General features: G+C 35.1%; 1 protein-coding gene across 3 annotated transcripts in view; it reads right to left on the bottom strand.

The window, feature by feature from the left end:
* The window catches only part of LOC134536696 (ELAV-like protein 4), a 73,851-nt gene that overhangs the window by 14,224 nt on the left and 34,075 nt on the right, over positions 1-25,552 (bottom strand). For 2 of the 3 annotated variants that reach the window (XM_063376559.1, XM_063376558.1), the window contains exons 6-7: positions 20,361-20,583; positions 1,789-1,830 (exon numbers count right to left, since the gene is read on the bottom strand). In XM_063376559.1, coding sequence (XP_063232629.1) covers positions 1,789-1,830; positions 20,361-20,583 — 265 coding nt within the window. The remainder of the gene's footprint in view (positions 1-1,788; positions 1,831-20,360; positions 20,584-25,552) is intronic. The other variant, XM_063376560.1, reaches the window with a different exon arrangement.

Here is a 25,552-nt window from a genome sequence, read left to right as displayed (position 1 = left end):
TCAGCCCTCTGCTTTCTTCTAGCATTCCATGTTTAGTAAAGTTTTCCCTTACTAGTGGAAAAAAATTAAAGATAAACAATCTGCTGCTGTCCATGCATTGCTCTGCGGCAAGTTTGAGACCCCTTTCAAAGCTATAGGTTTTTACATTTACTAATCACAACTGGTGTCAGTTGATGGTCACCAGAAGCTTTGCACAAACTAATCAAATCTGTCTTAATATTTCTTAAATCCCTTAGAACATGTGCCTGTTTCATCGGCATTATAAACTGTAAAATGAGGTAACTCAACAAGGCTGCTTAAATTTGTGCCGATTATTAGTAAAATTTTTGATATGATACAAGAAATTTTCAATTTTGTTTAATAAGTCGTTAACCTAGAGTTTCATCCATGCCTCTTTTCAGTTTCTGTCTTTATTTAATTTTCCAACAGCTGTTTGATTATAATTCCTTTTACTGGTCGAAGTGGCACAGTCCAACCACTGCCTTCATGGACCAGCAGGACTTCCTGTCCAGACGTTTGGGTGAGCAGCAGGGACCGATAATTTACGCCACATCATAACTCTGGGTGCAGCAGGCCCACCAGATCTCACGTGCTTGAGGTCACGTACTGCCCGATAGGGCGGCTGCAGCTTGAGTCAGCCTGGCAAGTTTTACCTTTAAGATAAAAATTATGTTTGAGTTGAAATGTGAGCAAAATTAAAAGTTAAACATGCCTAATCAATGTGAGGAGATTACATAACATTTCAAAGCTGCCATTTTGCTTGGTGACATGGTCTGAACTCAAGATAAATTGACGGAATAGAGAACAAAGCTGCCGCCTCACCAAGACAGTCAGAACCAAACGCATTGTAGATGATGGATTGCTTGACCAGAAAGACCAGAAAATGACAGAACTGCCACTTAACCTGAGCACAGTCAGAACTAAAGGCATTATAGGAAATGACAGAGTGACAGAGTTGCCATCATGTCTAGTAACATGGTCAGAACCAAAGTAGAGTAGGAGATAAATTGATGGCTCAGAGAATGACAGAAGTGCCGCTTTACCTGGTGAAAGTCATAACTGAAGGGAGAATAGGAAATGTCAGTGTGACATGACTGAGTTTAACAGAGCTGCCATCATGCCTGAATACATGGTCGGAACCAAAGGCATTGTGCGAGATGATGGTTTAACGGTACAGAATAAGATAAAGCTGCTGCCTCACCTGGTTAGAACTTAAGGCAGAATATGAAATGACGGAGAGAAAGGGCTTCCTTGGACAGAGCTGCCTCATGCCTAGTGACATGGTCAGAACAAAAGGCAGTGTAGGAGATGACAGATTGAAAGACCAGAGAATGACAGAACTGACATCTCACCTGGATTCAGTCAGAACTAAAGGCAGAACAGGAAGTAACAGAGTGACAGGGTGGAGTTGGACATTGCTGCCATCACGTCTGGTAACATGGTCAGAACCAAAGTAATGTAGAAGATGAAGAATTGACGGACCAAAGAATGACAGAAGTGCCGCAATACCTTGTGACAGTCAGAACTACAGGCAGAATAGGAAATGACAAGAGTGACAGGGCGCAGTTGGACAGAGCTGCCACCTCGCCTGGTGACTTGGTCTGAACCAATGGCAGTGGAGATGACAGATTGAAGGACCATAGAAAAGCAAGGCTGCTGCCTCACCTGGTTTTTGTCAGAACTAAAGGCATTGTAGCAGATGTCAGAGACGTTGTTCCATTCTCATCTAGTGATTAGTACAGAACAAAAAAAAAACAACAAACACAGCATTTTAAACAATATACTGACCTCTGTAAGCCTTTGTTAATGGCTAGCATTGTCTTGCCAGGGCTAAAACAAAATAAAAAAACATAACAAAATTATAATGTCTTTAAGTAATGTATAGAAGAGAAAGTAAACATAACAGGAAATCATAAAATTTTAATTAGATTTTTAAAATTAATAGTAACACAAAGTCTTAAAACAGGAAAAGGCTTAAATGTAATACAATATACCGTATTAACCTGCAGAAGGATCGCCCCTTCCTATGGGTCGCGAACTTAATTTTGGGGGGGGAAAAATCTAACATTTTCACCAAGGGTCACCCTTGAACATGAATCATGCCATATAACTCTCTCCAGTAGAATACAGGTGAAGTCTTTATGGTCAGTGTCTCAGCTTATTGCAGTTGATGTCCTTCGTCTTTCATCTCTTCTTCCTTTGTGGCCCTTCCTCCCTACTTCCCCTTCATCCTAGCACTATCTATATCTAACAAAAAATACAAATGAAAAGAATGCTATTTTTTATAAACATGTTTCTAAGCCTGTGCGAATATCAGTTTTTTAGTTTGGATCGAATTCGAATATGAATACCAAATTATTCTCGAATACGAATATTGAGTTCGAATAATTGGAATGAGAATTGAAATCCTAGTACATGTTATATCTAGGGATGGGCAATTTACTTGGCCTGTTTACGTTTTCCTTGGAACACATCCTATTGAGGTACAGTAGAACCTCGTTAATACGTGATGGTCAGGACCGAGATAATCATGGATTACCGAATTTCACGGACTAGCGATTAAAAGCCCGGAAGGTCTTGTCAAGCTTCTCAGACACCGGCGTGCAGCTGGGTTAAGGCCGTTCACGGTAAGGGCCGACCGTCTTCGAATTAGTGTCTCGGCTTAAAAAAATACAGCACTGTCTAGCCATTAGTTCACGGTCATTTACAACAGACAAAGAGAGAAAGATAAGATCGTGCTGACCTTGCACCCTCCCCCCTCGCCCACTTCGTACAGCCGAATGCCAGCCAGACACGTCACCAAATATTGTAATAGGATAATATGGGAAACAGACAAAAGAAATGCGAGACATGTTTTTCAGCGAACCTGGCGGCGTGGACTGAACCTACGCTTTGGAAACGGCGGTAAAAGGCATTGAAGTGTGTTTGGTGTGATAAGATTATGGTTCTATTTGCGAATAAATGAACTCATTATTATGTGAACAGTAATTCAGAATGGCCGGAAATATTTGTGCGGTGTTTGGCTGCAAAAATTACAACGTATATATAGTTAAGACACTTACTATAGTTTCATGCAAATATATATATATTTATTTCAGAATAATGCACTTTTACAAATAATTTAGACTTGTGTATACATTTATAATATTTTTCAACTGTGAAATTGTTTTTGTTATGTTTTCTATTGATATAGTAAATGATGTTAACAAGACATTTTGTATTTTTACATTGACTATCTTCATATGGATAATTTTAATAATAAATATATGTCTGCTTGGAGAGCGATCAATGCCGAGATAAAAAATATAAAACATAAAAATAATGATACACCTATATCAGTTCAATGCTTTGCAAATGTTTGTGAAAATGCTAGGCCCAATGATCATAGTGTTGATTTGGATAATGTTTTACAACTGTTAAGTCACAAACAAAAAAATGGTACATCAATTTTTAAATGTATTGAAATAACAGTAAGTGATGTAAACAATGTTTTCTTTAGTTTAAGTAATTCTCGTTCTGAGGATTATTATGGTTCTAATTAAATTATTAGGCAATTGCATGATGTATGACTAGTTCCTGTCACTTTCTTAATTAATTGGTTGTTTCAGGAAGGAGATTATCCAAGTTGTTTAAAGATATCTTTAAATTCTATAGGATGGAACATGGAATTAATGTTATTATCTTCTTATTTAAATGGATGCAAATTTTCAAAATAAAAGATAAAACATTAGGCATATTGGGCCTTAAAAAGTACCACAAGGATTAGTCCTTGGACCATTGTTTTTTTAATCTTCTTTAATGACTTACCTGATTATGTACAAAATGGGAAATGTATTTTATATGTTGTTTACACTACCTTTATAAATAATGATAAATATCCAGATTTTTTTACATCTCACAATTTTACAAGCTTCTAATAAGTTTCATTACTGAGTTAAGATAAATAAGTTAGTTGTTAAACATGATAAAACAATTTTTTTTTTCTTTAAAAACTTAACAATTAAATACTGTAAATTTTTTTGGTATTTATCTTGAGAGTAATTTAAATTTGAATTCTTACACAAATGTCCTAACAAACGTCTTTCGAAGGTAACCTATTTACTAAGAAAATTGAAATATTGTACAAATCAACAACTAGTAATTAATTCCTACTACGCTTCATTTCATACTCATCTCCTTTATGGAATTAGAGTATGGAGTAATTCAGCTGGAGCGTATGGCTTTTTCTATGGCAGTAAAAAGTAATCAAAAGTATGGTAGGAATTTCTGACAGAATTATGTAGAGAGCATTTCATAAATCTTAAGATACTCATGTCGTTACCTTGTATTTTTATTTTACATTGTTTATTGTTTATTAAAAGTAATTTAGCGACATATCTTAAGAAAAAGTGTGCATGATCACAATACTAGAAATAAGAGATTTAATTTATGTTAATTGCAGACTATTATCCAAGACTCAGATGAATTTAAATAACATAGGTGTAAAATTGTTGTAACAGGTTACAGTTAAGTATCTTTTAATAAGTTAAGATGATCTTTGGTACAGTGGTTTAAAACTTATGCACTGTATTCATTGGAAGAATGTAACAATTTAAATTTTAGTGACCTTATGTTTTTCTAAGTGATAATAATGTAATATTTTATTTGTATATATAAATGTTTCATGTACTTATATTGTAATGTGTTGACAATTTCTATTATACTTAACGAGTTTAATGACATTAAAGTTTATGTTTATGTTGCAACCTTAAGATGAAGTATCCAATTCATATAGTGGTTGAATGAATGAAGCTAGAAATGTGTCGAATTACATAAAATTGAAGCCAGCCAAGAAGAATGCTAATACATACATCTGAAATGTGTTGATTCTTTATATCATTGTGAAGAAAATTTTTTAATTTTGTGTCACACCTGCCGGTAAAATTGTTTGGTTGCTGTAGGTACGTCAAATTTTAAGTTACAGCTTAAAAAAAAATTGTAAGAATTAAATTTTTAAACTATCAAGTGTATTCTGTAATATTTCTAGAAGCAGATATTACAAATATTATGAATAATGCACTTAAAGGATTATGTTATGTAGTTACTTCTGCATTTTGAAAGTATGTAATTATGAAAATAAGGTTTGGTATAATTCTGTTATATTGAAATGTGTTTCATTAAAGTACAACTGTATTTCAATTTTTGATATTCAATTTGATGTCCTGTGTATTCATCCTGTAAAAGCAACCTTAAAAAATATCTGATAACAAGAGATTATGCCCTAATATATCTTGATGACTAGTAATCCACAATTGAAAAAAAAAAATTTATAGCACAAATAAATATATAAAATTTGTGTGTGGAGGTTGTATTTTTATTTCTACAATCCCAACTTGCATGCTATTAGTGTTCCTATGGATATGAAGTTCTACATAAATGCTGACTAACCTCGCCCTCTTTAACATGCTCAACTAGTTTGAATCAAGTTAATTGTTGCATGATGAGACAGTATTTCTCGTATTGAAAATGTCATTTATTATAAAGAAATTAATTTTGTTCCATATTGTAACTGGAATGCACATTTCATATATACCAGTGGAAGTAAGTAAATTAAAAAAATTTCAGTACAGCTATTACATATGAGTGTCTGAATAACTAATATTGAAGGAATTCCCAAAATATTAAATGGAAGAAACCTGATATAACATCATATACATATTTATATACTAGACAAAGTCTAGTATTTACATGTCCACCAAGAATTTATTTCCTGTATATCAACTTTACTATATTATGTAGTGTGTGCAGGGGCGTAGCCAGGGGGGGGTTTTAGGGGTTCAAACCCCCCCCTTAGCACCAAATCTATAGTTAATTTCTTATTCATCACTCAAACAAATTTCATATTAAAATTAATAAAATTTTTACCATTACAATATTTACATTTAAGTAAGCTAAAATAGCACTATTTTACACCTTAAAATCCAAATTTTCCCGGGGGAGGACCCCCGGACCCCCCACTTTAATACGGGGGGGGGGGGGGGGGGTCATGCTTCTTAACACCCCCCATACACAAATCCTGGCTACGCCACTGAGTGTGTGTAAATAGAAATACTTCCAACGGAGATGCACCGGTTGAGTGATAACACTCGCTTCCCAAGGTGACTGGGAATTGATTCCCAGCACAGATATTTAACTAATTGGAAACATGGTGGACGTTTGCATTGCCTGGGGGTTTTACCGGGGCACTCCCATTTTATTCACCATTCTTCAGGCTGGTGGGAACAACAGGTCTATCATTTGGGTACTTACACCTTGTCTCTTGCATGGAAACTAATATCGATTTACATTTTAATTTCCTAACATGAAAAGTACTGCCATAAAATTAATATATGCTTATAATTAGGTATAAAATTTTGTAATTATTGTAAAGTGAGCCATTTCCCTTGTATAATGGCAAGCTATGCAGAGATCACCTTCAAATTAACTGAACTCAACCTAACCTAACAATATTAAAAACAGCAGTTCCAGAATCACACTGCTTTGATGGAGAATAAAACTTATCCGCTACAGCATCCATAGTGAACAAAAATGTGGCATGCCTTAGACTACTATGGAATTAAGAAGGTTCTTGCTAATATACTACTGGTAGTAATTTATCTATTGCTAGACCATTTTTAATGTTAATAATAACAATGTGTTAACACTTGCAGCTAGGTTTTGTCATAATTACACTTATCCTATACCTTAAGTCTGTTTTGTTAAATAGGGTGTCAACATTTTTTGCCAATGACTATTGATGCTCAAAAGTCACTTCATATTTAACTATACAATTATGTATACAAAACTATAATAGTTATCAAAACTAATATTCTTTATTAATGTCTAGATCTTTCTTAAACAAACATGCAATGCTACACTTATAACCCCAGCCCAAAAAACATAACCTAACTCGGTGGTGACAACATAAGAACTTTTAATGATTTTAGTTTCTATGCACTTCTATAGCCTCCCGCTGTCTCCTTCTAATAAATCTCCCAATTTTAATATCACACTATCATCAAGTCTTCTAAACCTAATAAATAAATAAATATATATATGTATGTTTTCGGTTTCATTAAGGATTTTTATTTAAAATGCAGTCACATTTTCAGGTGAGAAGTTAATTTCATACATACAATTTACTTCCGTTACTAAAACTAGTTCTTGTTTCCTTAAAAATAAAACAGCTGGAAAACCAATTAGATACTACCTACTACTTGTTCAGTTATTTTGATAGATTATATTTTGCACATAATTACATATCTATCTTTGACACATACCTTTAAATAAAGCCTGAGAACAGTTCTGTATGAATAGTAGCCTTTAAATTTGTTTGAATTTCTAGTTTTGGTAAAAACAGCACTTAATTGTGTAAACATGTTGCCTTTAATATGCACGTAAAATTGAATTACGCGGGGCTTTCTTCAGTCCACGCCGCTAGAATGCGCTGCAGTCTGGTGTCTCGCGCTTCGCCAATGCTAATTGGCCTGAGTTTCCCATATTATCCTATTACAATATTTGACGTCACTCGCCAGGCGCCTGCCGTGCGTTGGCGGGTGGAAACAAACAAAGGGAGACGGGAAGCAGAAGTCAGGACATCCCCCACAAGTTTAAAGAGTGACAAATGTGACAGCTGAAAGGGTGGCGACACAAAGGGTCGGTACAAACAGCGTTGCAGAGTTTGGCGGCCCACGCGATGGCTTGTAGTGTTAGCTGGCCGCCGGCCCGCGTGACGTTAATTTTAAGCGCTGACAATTTTTACTTCTTTTTATTTTTTTTTTCTTCTCTTTTAAATCGTCCCGGATTATCCGATTCCCGAATTAGCGCATCACGGATTAACGAGGTTCTACTGTATTGTACTTTTAATTCGTTATTATATAAAAAAAATGAAGCATGAACTGATTTGGGAAACTTACTTTATATTCATGAACATGGATGCATTGTCGCTACATTGGCATTAAATAAGGCATAAATCACATATGTATTCTCAGAATATGCTAAAAAATAAATAAAGCATTTTTGGGATCTAGACTAAATATGAATCTTGTTTTTTTTAAATAACTTTACAGAGAAATCTGTTACTTAGTATTACAACAGTAATGCCGACTTTCATCACAAGTTACGGTCGCACATGTAGTAATAACAATGAAATAATGAATGACAAAAATTAATACATTATACAATTATTATTTTAATCGCAATTCAATTTTAAATATTCTGATACACGTTCTATTTATGAATTTTTTTAGGACCAAGTTTGGTTTGTGTAGACTACCAACGTTAAAATATGTATTATCTGAGAATTCCATGATGGCCAACCCATAGAAAACACATTTACTTCACTATCGACGCGGGACAGGATAATTGCCTGAGCAGTCACTACGCGAGGAATTTGGGAAGGGTGGGAAGGATAAAAAGTGGGGGGGGGGGGGGGGGTGTTTGCCGCCTGCATCCGGTCGTTTGCTGTGTATTATCCTATTGAAAAACATTGACGTTAGATGTTAGGCTTTTGGAGTATTTTCTGTGAGTATGCGGCCAGATGTTTTCCACATGGTCTGTACAATTTTCTTTCTCTTCGCCGTCACTTCGGAACGATATTACAGTGCCGACAAACCATGTTTCACCCTCTAATCTGAAAACTGTCACCTATAACGTCCCGGTTGTATGGATTTTACAGACACGTATTTATCTTTATCAGTATGCTGACAGTTCAAATCTATTTTAAACGACCTGACGACATTCTTCTACATAAAATACGTTAGTTATCGCTCCGAATTACTGTGTTCAAACGGGCTTTACGTGGCCAGATGTAGTGATCCCGCTCAGCCTTTTTCGTAAATGACTGAATATTCGTTTTTTCGAAGTGTTAGTATTCGAAATCGAATCGAATACGAATAATAAACTATTCGTTTTGATATTCGAAAATTCGAATATTCGCACAGGCCTACATGTTTCCCTTTTGTCTTCCCCAAGAGAGAAAAGATGGCATACTATTTCCTTGTCAATTTTTTTGTAAATTTCTTCAATAAAAACAAGCACACCCTTTACAGCAGTTTTGTCATGAATAAAATGTTGCAGTATAAAGCATAGGAAATCTCACACAAAAACCATGTTTGGCCACAGTTGCGTCACAAAAACCTGTCAAGATAAACATGATAATTGTGTAGGGTACCAGTTCACGAGGGCAAGGGAGGGAGAGAAAACCATAAACACTGCTGTGTGGCCACACGCACTCAAACGCACATGCAGCACTCCCTTCCTCTCTTTCTCTCTCTGGCTGTTTTATTTTTTGATTCCTCCTCTTGCAGAGCGCCAGCCCGGGAGCAGACAGCCACGTTACTTACTTTACCAGCGCCGGCCAGGTAATCTGCCACCTGACATAGCTTAACAGCGCAGTTCATGATGCTTCATACTCACTGCTCAGATATTTTTACTAAACAATTTATATTTACTCGTGACATATTTATTAAAAAACAACACAAGCTAGTTATTTAGGCATATAGTCAACCATAACAGTGAAATGTTAATTTTTTAACCCAAGATGGAAATTTTTGCTAATGACTTATGAGTCACAGTACATTTTATAAAACAAAAAATCGGCATAATATCTGAGACCCATATGCGGATAAATACGGTACTGGAATAATTGCCTTGACTTTCCATAAAGCTTCAATCTGTGAGCTTAAACTGGACCATAATATTTGTCACACTATCACCTAAAAATGTAACTAAAGGATTTTGCCAGGTGTTTCACTAGGATGACATACACTTAAGTGTTATAGATTCATAAATTACTGCACCAAAATCTAAACTTAAGTTTTGTTTTACGCTTGTTACCATTGATGTTTGAGGGTCTCAAGATGTATCATATGAATGAGGTATAGCTTACACCAGGCCTGCCACCAAATTAGCTTCCTAAATCCTCTTTACAGCATTTAAAAATCCTGTAAAATTTACAGCCTTAATTGACATAATTTATTTTTTGCTGTCATTTTAAATATACAATGCATTCCAAAACATAATTTAAAAAAATCAAATGCATGTAAAAAATTGTTAAGATTTGTCATTTATATTACAAAACTAATATTTGGTATCACAAAAAAATTAAAAGTAATTTAAAAAGTTTCTCTTCAGTATAGGCTTTGGTGTTTTTCTTATTTACAAACTATAAATACATCCACAACTGAAGTTATTTACAAGTTTAAAAAACAAAGGTACATGATTAACTAGCTACTTTTTCATGTTCTGTGCTCTTTTCCGCATCTCGTCAGTGGGCTTGAAAGCCAGACCTGCAGATGTTCACATTCTGCAATGCATCAGCGCATTTAACATTGGTGATTCCATTGATGATCTGTGAGCAGTTTTAACCATCTTGAGATTACTGAAAACCCTTTCCACAGCAACATTGCTGTGGGGAAGAATTAACATGGTTTTTGCAAGTTTTGAGAGCACAGGGAAAACCACCACATCATTTTGCCTGTGCTGAGACACTGTGCCAGTAGGAATCTGTTTCCTGTTTTCGTAAGGCTGGTACAGGTTCCCATAATGAATAAGAGATAAACTCATCATTCAGTCTGTCCATGTCATCTGGCCCGATGACATTCGGAAACCTGTTGACAAGCTTCTCTACTTTCTTCCAGTCTCCTGATTTCTTGTTGCAGGGATCAAAAATCGTAATATTTTTTAACACATCATCCTCAAGAGGCAGGAGGCAATACAGCTCTTTAGTTCCTGTCTGATAAAATTTTCTGACATTCCCAAAACAATCTTTTTTCTGTTCGGTGGCTAAATTATAGGTTTCCAGAAAATCTCTGGTTTTGTGACTAATAAAAGTTCCTTCATCTGGCTGTTGGTTTCCACGCTTGTCGTCTACTTTAGTGATACCACATTCCTTAATTATTGGAAATTTCACGTATGTTGCAACACATTGCCTGAGCAGCACACACATTTCAGGATAGTTTATGGAAGTATGGTCTTTCTTGCTGAAACAAAGTGTTGAATTTGGAAAATCTTGACAGTACAGCTTCAAGGAAGAAAAAGTAAAGTTTATCAAAATCTGAGTGTAAAGTACTGACAATGCGACAAACAGAATCTGATTTGCTTTCTTTCCCATTCAAATTATCAAAACACTTGATCAGTGCAGGCCACTGCTCTAACAAGCGCTCCACACACTGTAAGAGAGCCAACCATCTTGTGAAACAAGGTCGAAGAATGGTGTGGGTGTCCATTTCCAACATTTCCTGAACATCCTTGAATTCATCTTTCCGCTTTCCTGAGGTTTTGAAGTGCACATAGAGACATTTTTAGATAATTTTTCACACAAGTCTGGCAGCTTACTGAAGGCATGAGATGCTGCTAGGTGAGCCAAGTGGCATGTGCAATGTAAGAACCATACTTTGCCTTGTTGTTTCACCCTGGATAGCATTGAATTGAATTCTTCAACCATCGCTTTTGCTCCATCAGCTGACAAGTTTCGTGAAATTATCACTGAGTTTCACAGATAAATTGTTTTCACAAACGAACTTCGCCCATAACAGTTAGCATCAATTTTACACTAAATAAAAATTAAAAACTGAAAACATTTTTGGTCATAAACATATTTGGCCTATTTTAAACACGTACTAATTAAAGTAGTTCTTTTTATTTTATGTAGGTTATACTTTAGTTTATTAATTGTTATTTACAATTAGTAATTAATATGTTCTCAACTATTTTCTTTTACAACATTATGGGGGATAATATCTTTGTATAAAAACATTAAGTTTCCAAATATTTCTTCCTGATCATTATCTGATTTCACAATAAAAGGCAAAGACTACAACTTTTTGAGACAGTTGTAAGTTGGTTATTATGAAAGTTATTTTAAAGCAAAAATAATCTATTAACAGCTATAATCACTAATATATAGTCATGCAAAATAATAGCATAAATAAAATGCATTATTTAAGAACTGCACTCAATCAAAAAAGTGTGTGTGTGTATATGTATGTGTGTGTATATATATATATATATATACACATATATATATATACACACAGCAAAACCCCTTATTTGCACTTTTCATGGGGACAAAGTAAAAAAGTGTAAAAAGCAGAAAAGTGTAAATAAAGGGAAAAGTATAAAAAGGAGTACAGTTTACCTTATTTCGAATTTTTTTTCATTTTGTTTAATAGCACATACTATAATGCAGGTACAAACACACTAACAACAAATTTTACTTTAGTATTTAATCAATTATTAATTTACCACATTTGACAAAAATAAAAATAAAAAATGAAAGCCAAAATGTTTTTCTGATTACTTCCTAACAAAAAAATTTGAGATTTTCTTCTGCTTGCTTTTTTGGCTGTTCAAGGAGATTATTTGCCTCTCCAAATTATAAATACAGTTGCAACCGGCAGGGTTTATAACAAATACGGGCTACATACACATTGCTCACAGTAAAAAATATTTTAAAAAAAAAGGACGCAAATTGATGATAGTTTACCGTCAATAGCGCGCCGTACGCGGAGAAAGGTCATTGTACTCGGTCAGCTGCTGTAACGACGCGGCGGCGCATGCGCACTCTATGCTCTGCCCAGACTCATGACCTGCCATCAGCAGCCAACCAATAGATGCGAGCTTAGCAGAAAAAAATATAAGTTCCACCTCCCGTGTACCAATTTTATCCAGTTCTAATACCAGTTTATTAGTATACGCACCAGTTTTCTCGTTGCCGTGACATGTTCAAGTTTACGTTTATCGTGATGTCTTGATACCAATAATTAATTATTTACGATCCCCAGAAATAAATGGTTAGTTTAAAAAATATGCGTCAACTGTACAATACTTCCGAAATTATAGAATACGTATAAAACAGTTACCAAGACTCCGCTCATTTTATCTTGTGAAGTTTATGTCTCGTACCAGTATTTCGGCTAAGTTGTGACATAAATACAGTATCAGAACTTACAAGCAGCCATGTTTGTACATTCGTGAGTTTACGTTTTTCCCTCGTGCATTTTAAATTGTCTCCTGCTATAATTACTCGTACTTTTACACGCCTAGGCTTAAATTATTACATGTTTGGAAATAAAAGCAACTTTTCATGTTATAAACTATGTATATTTTGCGATTTAGAATGTTCATTGCCTACTAGCTCCACGGTATTTTCTGGTTGTTTATGGTTGTGACGTGACGTAAACAGCGGGATGGATTCGATTTTTGAGACATAATTTGCGGGAAAGTATTGTATTGGACTATATGGGAACTAAACGGGACCTGAAGAATATAGTGCAATTGGAAATTGAGAATATCAAAAAGACTGACCAATCAAGTTAGATGAAGTAGTGTTTCCACTTACTACATGAAAATGAAAGTTGTTTAGCAATAAAACAGTATCATGTAACCAGGGATAGATTTTAAGGATTTAACTGGACTGCCCAACAGACAGGTATAATTGGATACTTACCTGTCCGTAACTAATTCCACCTGTCCAGCTTACGTTAAAAAAATTACTGGTTATAAACTTGATATATTCTTAAGAACATCACTGTACTCAAAACTAGTGATGTGCGAGTCTCGGCATCATCGAGAACGAGTCGAGACAGAAATTTTCTCGATCTCGTCTCGAGATAATTTTTTTGGCTCGGAATTTTCGAGAATTTTGTAAACAAGAAATAGGTTAGGTTATATAATATATTGAGGCAGCATTTTGTTTTGCGTGTTGAAATAATTAACATATCTTCAACGTAACGTAGATCGTATAAAATAAAATATACTTGTTACGATAGTATACACGATAAATTATTAAAAAGTTAAAAACGAACAACTTCCGTTCACAAGTCACTACATGAAACGGTAAACGTAAACAATGAATTGTGCTGTGGTTATCACATTAAATTACAGAAGAAAATGATTATTTTCCGTCAATAAAACCAACATTAAAGTTAAAAATAAATCATTTTCGGTATCAATATCAAGTATCAACGTAAAACGGTACGGTAAAAAATAAAAACATAAACATGACTGCAGAATTCTTCCGCGATTGCATTTTGTTTTATGGCCTTAGGTTATACACACGGCCAGCAGTATATAACAAGCAACATGATGTTTAAATTGCGGTCCGTATCGATAGTGACATATCGATAGTGGCGAATGTTCAGACTTTCATGATCAAGTACCGTCCATGGCTCAAGGAAACTGTATAGACTATGGAGTCAATAACGTATGTTTACATACGACAATAGGCAAATAAACTTGAGTGTAAAGGTAAAGTTGTAATTGCAATTGTGGATACTTGATAAAATTATTGAATAATTATGTATGTTTGTCAGATTATTGAGTTTTACTTTTTTGGATCATATTATCCTGTTAACTAAAGTACAGATTTCTCGATCTCGACTCGATTCTCGAGAATTTTTAAATTGCTTTCTCGATCTCGTCTCGAATTCAAAAAAGTCTTTCTCGCACATGCCTACTCAAAACAAGTCAGTTTTACACTACGTATTTTAATATTAATAATGGAGTTTTAAATATTGATTTAAGTGTTTTGCACTAAATCACTGGTTTAATGTGTCTGAACTACTATCAAATGAACTGTCATCAGATGCATCTTCCTCATCTTGCTGCAGCCTAGCTACGCACTTTCTGTATGGGGGCTGAAATGGTCTGCACTTTCTCTTACCACGATTAAACCAAAGTTCAATAGCTGGGGCACTACTTGATTTCATCTGGATATGCATCAGTGATGATAATGTATCATCAAGTTTTTTGTGTCAGTCCGTTTTGGTAGACTTCATCAAAGAAAATTCTCTTTCACAATCTGCGGTGTGAGCAGGCAGAGACAACACAAGATCCACGAGTGAAAGAATATTAACAAATTTGTTCTAGTGTCTTGTGTTTATTTCCCTCCAACTGGCTTTGTACAAAGGAGTACAATCCTGGTGAACAACAATTTTCAGAGCTATCCATTCTGGCTCCACCATTTCACACTGAACATTATTGTTCACAAGGGATCATGAAAAATTCTAATAAATCGATGAACGCCAGCTGCACGCACGAAAAAGGATGACTCATTGTCTCATTACGCTTTGTCCCATTACGCTCATTGTACGCTTGCGCCGCATCTATCACTCTTCTACTCGATTGGAACAACCATCGATTTGACTTTTTCGAGGCACATTAAACTTGAAACACTCCCATTAGTTTCTACTTTTTCTATCATCGTCCTATCCTTAACAGAATAACACAGATTGGAAGAAGTTAAATAGCAAACATGTATAAAAGTCATAGTTAAAATAATCTCTTTGTTAAAGTAATAAATATATTTGAATTAGGGATGGGGCGACCGAATCCAATATCCGCCGAATCCGCCGAATCCTAGGGATTCGAAGGTTCGGCGGGTCTGATATAGGATTCGTCAAAGGAGTCGGTTTTTACTATTTACGGGAAAAAATACAGTAAAACTCGCTTACGAGGTCCCGCATGGTAGGTTTTTCCGTATAAAGCGTTTAAATTGCCCGAGGTCTCGTCATTTACGCCATTAAATGTGTGATATAATGTCCGTTAAAATTTTTTCTGAAACTTCTTGTCTCAAATAATGGCACACGTAAATATGAAGAAAAGACAAATGAACAACAACATACGAAGAAATATGGATGATGTACCATAACTACAGTACAAACCCAATAGTTATTTTAAGATAATTACCATAAAAAGAACTAAAGATTCTTTGTAGAATACCATAATTACTACAGAAGCATGATAGCTACCATATTTGCACTATAGTTACCGTAACAACTGAGATGTATATTTACCGTGATAGTAATGTATTATTTATTTATGACATATTAAATTAAAGAACATTGTTAAAAAAAAAAGGATGTTAAACTTTGATATGTACGGTTGGCACATGTTGCTAAGAAATAATGCGATCTGAAAGAATGCAGTACTACTACGAAAAGTGAAAATGGTACTCGTGGATTTTTAGGTTATGGCAGTCTCTCTCGTTTTTCAGTAATATCGGCCGAAAATTAACGAGCATACTGTATCGGAAGTCGGCAGAAATGCCGATTCAACTAAATATTGGCAAAATCGGCTTCTTCAATACAGCTCTACATTTAATGACATGAGTAAACATATTTCAGACTTCAGGATATTGAAGAAGACTTTAATTTCCATGTAGGTTTATTGTGTGTATGTTTTTTTGCAAGTGTAAATTGAATGAAGTAAAATGTTTTTATTTTTATTACTTTCAATTGATTAAACTTTAATGACCAGTTACAGATATTTATGACACTAATTTTGACGTTAAGCAATTTTACTAAAGCATTCCAGCCAAGCAGGTTGCCAGCGAGAGACGCTTCTCTTTTGCTGGAAACACTATCTCCAATCGTAGAGCTAATTTAACTCCTGAACGTGCAGAACAAAAAATTGTTCTGAATGATAGATTAAAGAACAGAATTTAATACTCTGTGACAATCTCTCTCAGAATTATTGTGCTGAAAAGTGGAAATGTTGAAACAATGTGAATGTACTTTTCAAACAACATGATTTTTGGTGCTAAGTTTGTTGAAGCTCAGTAAGGACTCCAGAAAAATTGACAAGGGTGAAATTTTTCCAAAGATATGTTACATTTACACAAACATATACTTGGTTATGTTAGTTGGATGATATCAGTTACTAATGAACCAATGGAAACAGGTAAGATTCAATGGAAAAAAATGTTATTTTTTTTCTAGCAGTGCAAAATGTAAACACACTCTGTAAATAGTTACCCAAAATTAATAAGCCCACTTCATTTTAATACTTTATTCAAACATGATATTAAGTTTAAGATAAAAATAATTTCCCAAAAGTGTAACTGTACCACAAAAGCTCGAGCTCAGGTCGAAGTAAAATTCTTAGGCTCGCAGACCTCTAGCTTATTTATAGAAAAAATCCTAACCGCTAATCTGTACTAAAACTGAAATTTCTCAAGAAAAAATTTTTGTCTTTATATACACTTATACCAGAAATGTACCAATCTACATGTGATAAAGTCAAGGGACTTTTAGTGCAAGCAGAATACATCTCACTTACATTAGATATGTGGACATAATCTATTAAAAGATTCGGGTTTGGGTTCGAGATTCGGCAATTCCAGTCGAGGATTCGAGTTAGGATTCGGATTCGAGGAAATCAGGATTCGCCCCATCCCTAATTTGAATTAATGAGTGCAAATAAAAGTACATTTATCAATTAAATTGAAGATTTCATTTCACTCCTTCTTTGTATCCATACAAAATAGTGATAATTCAATAAAAATGATTCAATTTTATTCATAAAAGTATGCAATCATTTCATCAATGTTTTGCTATGACGTTGTCACGTTAAACTATCGTCCGTAAACCAACTTTACAGACAACCAATTTTTTTTTTTCGGCGGCTTTGAAGCGCCACTTACATATCGCCACATTGCTGCACAAACAACTCTAATGTATAATATTAAAATATTGAGCGCCTTTGCGTCATAAACACCTGTCAAGATAGACACGTTAATTGTTTAGGGTGCCAGTTCCCACGTGAAACGAATGAGAAGGAAGGAATGTGAAGAATTTGTGACAGGTGTGAGAGGGAGGGAGGGAAAACCGGTTATCACTTCACATGGCCGCAGGCACACAAACACACTCTCCCCTCTCTGGCTGGTTTATTTTTAGATTTCCCCATCTCCCCCTTCTACAACAGCCTTGCTAGCGCCGTGCCGGTGGAAGTCGTTGAAGAGAAAGGGAGGGGTCAAGAACGCGGAGTAGAATAACTGCGCTGTAAAAAGCTGTAAAAAACTCCCGGAAGGGTCGCACCATATTTTATTACTCAATAAATCGGCATAAAATGTGCAACCCTTGACCCTTATGCGGGTAAATACGGTACTCCTGACGGACTTGTGTGGACTACTGAATGTTACGTTGAAATTTAATAGTAACCTGTCCCCCCCGGACAGGCACGTTTCGTTATATACCTGTCCGGACGGAAATTTGCCTGTCTCGGACAGGCGGACAGGCGTTAAAGTCGAACCCTGCATGTAACATATGTTTAGTTCCATTATAAGTATACAAAAAATGGTGACAACCTACTTTATATAAAGAAATAAATGATGATTTAACATATATGCCACACTTGACAGGAAAGTGTAGTCTATGTTGAAGAAAAGATGTGACAACATTGATATTCGCACAGGCCTAATAAAAAGCTATCACAGCATGAACAAGTCAAGTTAAGATGGCTCATAAATTAAAATGAAGATCGTTAGAAATCAAAATACAAGATACAACAGAAAATAAACATTAACCATATAAATTTTATTTAAAAACAGACAAACTAATCCACACAAGCCCACACAGAATTGTGCCAACTGTTAGAGATGCGTCAATAACACAGGTGCAGCAAATGGAGGCTGCCGGCATTACTGAGCGGACGGATAGTGCGTACACAGCACCATTATTAGGATAAAGAAAAAAAGCGGAGGAACATGCTTTTTAACAGATTTTCGTCAAACAACTAGGTCAACAAAATACAATATCCTTCATGATCAGACGATATACTACATGCAAACATTATATGAGGGTCATTCAATAAGTACAAGACAAATCAACATAGCTCAAATCAATGTATTCAAAATAAAATTTTACCTATTTTTCCCCCAACAATCATACTCTTAAGTTACAATTGTCCCTGGCATATCATTCTTTTGTCTGCTTTCGAAGCCACATTTGCACCTGAATCTTGACTTTTTCATTGGAGCAGTAGGGCTTCCTTTAATGGGACTAAACATATGAAAGTTGAGGGGACGAGATCTGGACTTGTAAGGAGGGTGGAAGAATCTCTCAGCCCAGTTTTTGAATGCATTTTTGCGTTATCTGTGCTGTATGTGGCCATGCATTGTCGTGAAGTAAAATCATACTTTTTTTCAAAAGTCTATGACGTTTAGTGCGAATTTCAGGCTTTAATTTGTTTTCTAAGCATATCAGTGTAATACTGACTGTTGATTGTTCGTTGGTCTTAAAGAAAATTGCATAAAATAGGGCCTTGTTGAGTCCCAGAAAAGTTTAAGCATCGCTTTACCAGCAGATGGTTGGGTCTTGAATTTTTTCCCCGTTGGAGAACTTTTGTTTCCTTTCAAGGCTTTGCCAAGGCCAAAAGGTAGACCGAGTATAATATTTATTTACTCTATGGATCAAAACATTTTATGAAACAATAAAATTCAAGGACTCCGGACAAAATTCAAACACTTTTCCAGCTTTTCTAAGGATGGATAAAATTCAAAGGGCAATTCCAACTTTTCAAGGATTCAAGGAGAAGTGGCCACCATGGTTAAGGTTGTATCAATAGAGCACCAAGATATTATGGTGTTCTTATCATAGCAATTTTTGCCATTAAAATTAGTAGATTTAATCTTTGTTTTCATTAAAATAATAAAACACTGGTCACAATAAATTAATCAATTGCTTCAACAATTCGTGGTAAGACAATTAAATGAGTAAATAAAACAATAATACATACACTGATGACAGTAAGTTTCAACAAAAAAAATGTCTACTAAAACAATCACTATTCTTCTGTAATGTTCCTTAGTACATTAAAAAGATTTATACATTAAAAAAATGTAAAGCTTAACATATTCTTCAAATACAGTATTGTCTAACCCAAAGATTGAATGGTTTTATGTTTTAACAAGTTTCATTCTTATAGTTATTAATTAAATACCTTGCAATTAATATCTTAAACTACTCAAATAGCAAAACAACAAATGGTTTTATTGGAACACTGAAGCCTACACAACTTCATAAGCAGTGGGGGGAAAAAAAAAATATTTGAGTTATTTTGCGGTTTGAGTTTATTTCTGGTGCCAAAATACTTTCAAATTTAAATTTTCTCTTTGTCAATATCTTATTATTTCAGTACTAACATGTATAAAAAACAATACATACATTGTTAAAAACACAAAAACATTACATTTAATACATTTATTGTTTCTCTGAAGGTTTTTAGCCATATCTGTATGGTATCAGCTATACATTGCTTTTAAGTCATTTACTTTTAAAAAAACCATACAAAGAAATGAAATAATTTATTTTACTTAGAATATTATATTTTTGGTTTTTAAATGAAAGATTTAAACTAAATATTACTGAAAATATTTTTATATTTTACTTACAAAAATGAGGTAACTGAGTTGACTAGGTGCATTTCATGTTTTGCTTTGCATTTATATGATAGGCGTTGTATTGACTTCCATTTCAGTACTTGGGTGTGAATCACTATATTGCCTCTATCAACACGGAATCAAGGACAGGACAGGACAGGAGCGGAGCAGAGCGTCATACCTGGGGCGGCCGGCGGGGTGGTGGATGGGCCCCATCCTGCGCGCCGGGGGAACCATGTAGGCGGCGAGCGGTGCTGCCACCTTGCTGCTGCTGGGGTTATTGGCGAGCTTCACGGTGATGGGTTCCGTCCAGCCAGCCGGCACAGTGCCGTTCAGTCCCTCTATGGCGCGCTCCGCCTCTCTGCGCTGGTCGAACCTGATGAAGCCCACGCCCTTCGACAGCCCTGTGCACGGACACACAGGCTCCCCGTCATTCTCTTGAACAGTCGACAACAATTCAAGTAACATAAGGTGGGTTGAGTCTCTTTTAATTCTGTATGTAAGTCTATTAGCATCTATTATTTATACATGTTATAAAACTGTATCAAAGTTGTGTCTATTCTATTTGGTAATGGGCGATTCCATATTGCGGATGCAACATTTAGTCATATTTAAAGTCTCTTACTAATAAAATAACTAGTGGTGCACCGATGCGGATACCGATGAATCGTAATCGGCGATTATGAGTACTTTCCGATTCATCGTAATCGGCGAGTATCTTAACGATTACTTTGCCGATTATCAACGTCCCGGCATAATTAAGTAGGATTTTACCGTGTAATATTTTGTTACACATTTTAGGACCAAATACGGTAATATTTGTATATTTTACAAAATTCATCTAACTCCGTCATATGATGATTACAGATATTTCGTTAAATTTAATAAATCTCATTGCCTCGAACAATAAAAAATACGTTTTTCCTACACGTTTATTTACGTTTTGTCTTTTGTTTAGTGGCCTTGTACATCACCTATAGCCAGAGACGTAAAATATATGGCACGCAATCAAAATACCACAAGCAGTTGCAGTGGATTCTATGACAATCGATCTTTTCGAGTCGTAGTAGCGGTTCAAAATCGTGGTCCCGATACCGTCTAGAGTTTATCACTGGGTTTTACAAACTCGTTATGGGTATCTTTGGTAACATTATCCGTTGTTGTGTTATTTGTATGTGACGTGAAAAGTGTAAAAGTATTTATAATTTTATATATTCAGTCAAAATAAATAATATCACATGTGCCAAAATTGGTTTTGAGTCATTTATATATAATTATAGTGAGATGGCGAGTAGGGAGAAAAAAAAGTGAAGTGTGGAAACATTTTTCTATAAACTCAAGTGAACAAAATAAAGCAACATGTTTACATTGTTAAACAGTAATTTCTCGATGCAACCTTATGTGGTAGTCGATAATAATGCTAGTTTTCCGCAACAAAAACTTACCCATTGTAAATTACAATTATTAGACTGTAGTTCAAGTTGTTTACAATAACAAATATAAATAGAAGTTAATTTAATTTACACTTTGCAATGACTTAATAGTGTATTTTATATATTTTTATACTGTTATTATAACTGTATTCTCAATTTTACCTAATCTTGTTATTAAATTCACATGGGAATAAAAATTTTTGTGTGCATTATTACACTTAAAAACATTTGTTCATTATAATCGGTAACTGAATCGGTATCTGCCGATTATTGCTCTCATAATCGGTATTTCAATCGGTAATCGGTAAAGTCATATCGGTGCACCACTAAAAATAACCATTTTAACCTGTTCTCTCTTGATTTAAAATGTATAAATAGTCAAGAGGGGGAGATAAAGTGCTATTAGGGTCCAAAAAAATTGGTCTTACCTATACAGATTATAGTACAAAAACACAAAACCCTGTTAGTTGTGAAACATTTACTATACTATACCTTCATATTTTGAAAGAAGATAAATCAGGCAACCAAAGTATTCTAAAAAAAAATTATGGAAAACCAAATAAACAATCAATTATTCACTTTTCAAGTAATCACGTGTGCAACGCCTAGTTATCGTGGGCACAATGCCTCTAACTCCAGTGAATATAAACATTTTAATAGGGAAATAAATAGATTAAATAAGAGATATGACTAGAGACCCCAGAAAATGGTAAATAAAACTGGCTCATTTCGGTGTAAAAAAATGACAAAAGCGGTGCAAAAAATCGGTGTAAAAATAAGCAATCAGTAGAGACCCCAAAAAATTGTGAAAAAATTGTGAAAAAATTATGCCATTGGCGGTGTATGAAAAAACCTCATAGCCCTACTGCTTCCTTATTTGCCTGGCCAATTTTTGGGACATAAGTTTCTCTAAGAGTGTTGGCTGATGATGGCAAATCCCCTGCACCTAAAATGTATACATAACTTACAATATACTTATATGTAAATAGGCAGCATTTATAAGGTTATCGCTGAAAATATTAATGGGCTAATTTACTCAAAACAATTCTTAGCCAAACCTAACCTAACCTTTTCAAGATTACTGCTGGATTACAGAGTCAAATCATCAATCAATCAGTCAAAAATATCTTGTGGTGTGCTCACCATTTCACAATGCAATCCATCCTATTTATGTGTTTGTTAATCTGAGGTATTTTCATATTTATTTGAAGTAAAGGTAAGTTAATCGATAATATTGTAGGCCTACATATGCTTATGAACTTTTATTAGAGGGGGGAAAACATTTCTAAATAAATAAGGCTAACCTTCAACATGGGTGTTACACCATTCCCTCATAGCTGGATGATCAGCTTTTTCCAAAGGAATGTTAACTTACAGCATCATATTAACAAAATCAAAAAAAAATTCTTGTTTTCTGCACTTTCAAGCTTGTTTGCTTTTGCTGTCGCCTATAGAGATTTGTTTGGACACAGTAGAATGCTTGACAAAATAATTGTCTTTTTTGTTTTGTTTTGTGTGTGTCATTTGCCACATGCTTTTTGCACGTGTCTCTGCATGTTCAATCAACCCGCACGTTGCAGAACTTGCACATCATAATTTTGTCCCGCTGATTAAAAATATAAAATCATTCGATTTCATCTCTCTTTCGCGATCAAACATTGTCGAAGTTTTCGGCATCTTAGCCACAAATTCAATTGTATCACAAAACTTACAAAATGTGGACGGTAGTTGTAAACACTCATAGATATGTGCACGCAAAAATGACTGCCATCTTAGCTCCATGCGATTAAATTAGGTTAGAAAAATCGACACCAGTGCGCCTTGCGGCAGAAACGACCATTATTCAAAACACGAAAACTGTGGACAGTCAATTTTGTTATGTTGGTAGTGCGAACATATCGATTGTTGACATTTGTTACATTTTGTTTTCATTTGCGATGGCAATATTTACTGCTTGTAAACAGAGTAATAAAAATACGTGGATTTCAGTAACGTGTCAAAACGAAGATAATGTCACGGCACTAGTCTTTCTGTCTATGTTTATTTCACGCCTATGTTTATAATGGCGTAAATAAATAGAACTTGCGACATAAGGGCATTATTTTGTGCTTGTGTTGGATTAAAAAATTGCTGTTCATGAAAAGGGCAGGAAGGAACTAGGTAGTTGTGTTGTGTGATGCGAGAGCGAATGGCCGAGCGCCGCCGTGCTGTATAATAAGTGCTGGCCAGTGACCTGGGGCCTGTGAGCATGTGATAATAAATGAATAGAAACACCAGTAGTTCTGCTTAAGTTATTCGTCCGGCGGCTCATCTTCGGCCGGACCACAAAACCCGATGAGTCGGCGGTAAAGCCGGTACCAATACACATCTAATTTCTTTATATTTTCTAACGTTGCATAGGAAATGTATTTTGCAAACTTACAAAAACAATTAAAGAATCGGTCATGGTCGATTCCAAAACTATTTTATTCTGAATCCCACAATTATAGTGGAATCAATGGAACCAACCGATTTAGGTATCGGTTATCGATCCATCACTAATTTCGAGCCAAACTCTGTGTTTCATCAAAAATATTTAAATTTCACTACAAAATTAAAAACTGGCAAATTTCATTGTTTTTTCCAGAATTTCGTGGTTCATGAAATTTCACGGTTCCTAATAATAATCATATACCGTATTTACTCGCACATAGGTCGCCATCACAGATAGGTCGCACCCATAATTTGAGGTCTTGAATTTGGTATTTAAGATTCCCCCCATATAGATTGCACCGGTAATTCATTACACATACGCATTGCACCACAGTAAAAAAAAAAATTAAAAAAGAGGGCCGCAAATTTATGGAAATTTACCGTCAATATCGCGCCATGCCCGGAGAAAGGTCATTGTATTCGGTCAGCTGCTGTTACGGCACGCCAGCTGGCTCTCTTTGTTCTCTGAGCTGTGCACGCACAGTATAACTCACTCAACGCTCCGCCCAGACTCGTGACGATCCATCAGCAGCCAGCCAATAGATGCGAGCTTAGCGGAAAAAATATAAGCTCCACCTCCCGTGTACCAGTTTTGTCCAGTTCTAATACCAGTTTATTGGTATACGCACCAGTTTTCTCGCTGCCGTGACATGTTCAAGTTTACGTTCATCTTGATGTCTTGATACCAATAATTAATTAATTATGATCCCCAGGAATAAATTGTTAGTTTAAAAAATATGCGTCAACTGTAAAATACTTCAGAAATTATAAAATACGTATAAAACAGTTACCAAGACTCCGCTCATTTTATCTTGTGAAGTTTGTCTCGTACCAGTATTTCGGCTAAGTTGTCACATAAATACAGTATCAGAACTTAACAATCAGCCACGTTTATACAATCGTGAGTTTACGTTTTTCCCTCGTGCATTTTAGATTGTCTCCTGCTATAATTACTCGGACTTTTACACGCCTAGGCTTAAATTATTACATGTTTAGAAATAAAAGCAACTTTTCATGTTATAAAATATGTATATTTTGCGATTTAAAATGTTTATTGCCGACTATTAACGTTACGTTTTTCACTATGTTTTTAGGCCTACTGGCTAATCTTATCTACTCTTAAAAGTACCCACGGCATTTTCTGGTTGTTTATGGTTGTTACGTGACGTAAATAGTGGGATGGAATCAATTTTTGAGACGTAATTTGTATGAAAATATTGTATTGGACTAAATGGGAACAAAACGGGACCTGAAGAATATAGTGCAAATAACGGGAAAACGTAAATAACGGTAACGTAAATAAGGGGTTTCGCTGTATGTGTACATTGTAAATAAATTTGCCTATACCTATATAAACTTCTTTTTCGCATTTTAAAGCAAAATATTGCAAAAAATATTCCTCAAAAATTTTTAAAAATTTTTCTTCACATATAGGTCACACTTCATTTTTTCCCCATCAAATCTGGTA

Source organism: Bacillus rossius, chromosome 11 (genome assembly GCF_032445375.1).
Source record: "Bacillus rossius redtenbacheri isolate Brsri chromosome 11, Brsri_v3, whole genome shotgun sequence".
Lineage (NCBI taxonomy): Eukaryota > Metazoa > Arthropoda > Insecta > Phasmatodea > Bacillidae > Bacillus > Bacillus rossius.
Note: the sequence above shows the minus strand (reverse complement) of the source record. Positions and strands in the feature narration are given on the sequence as shown.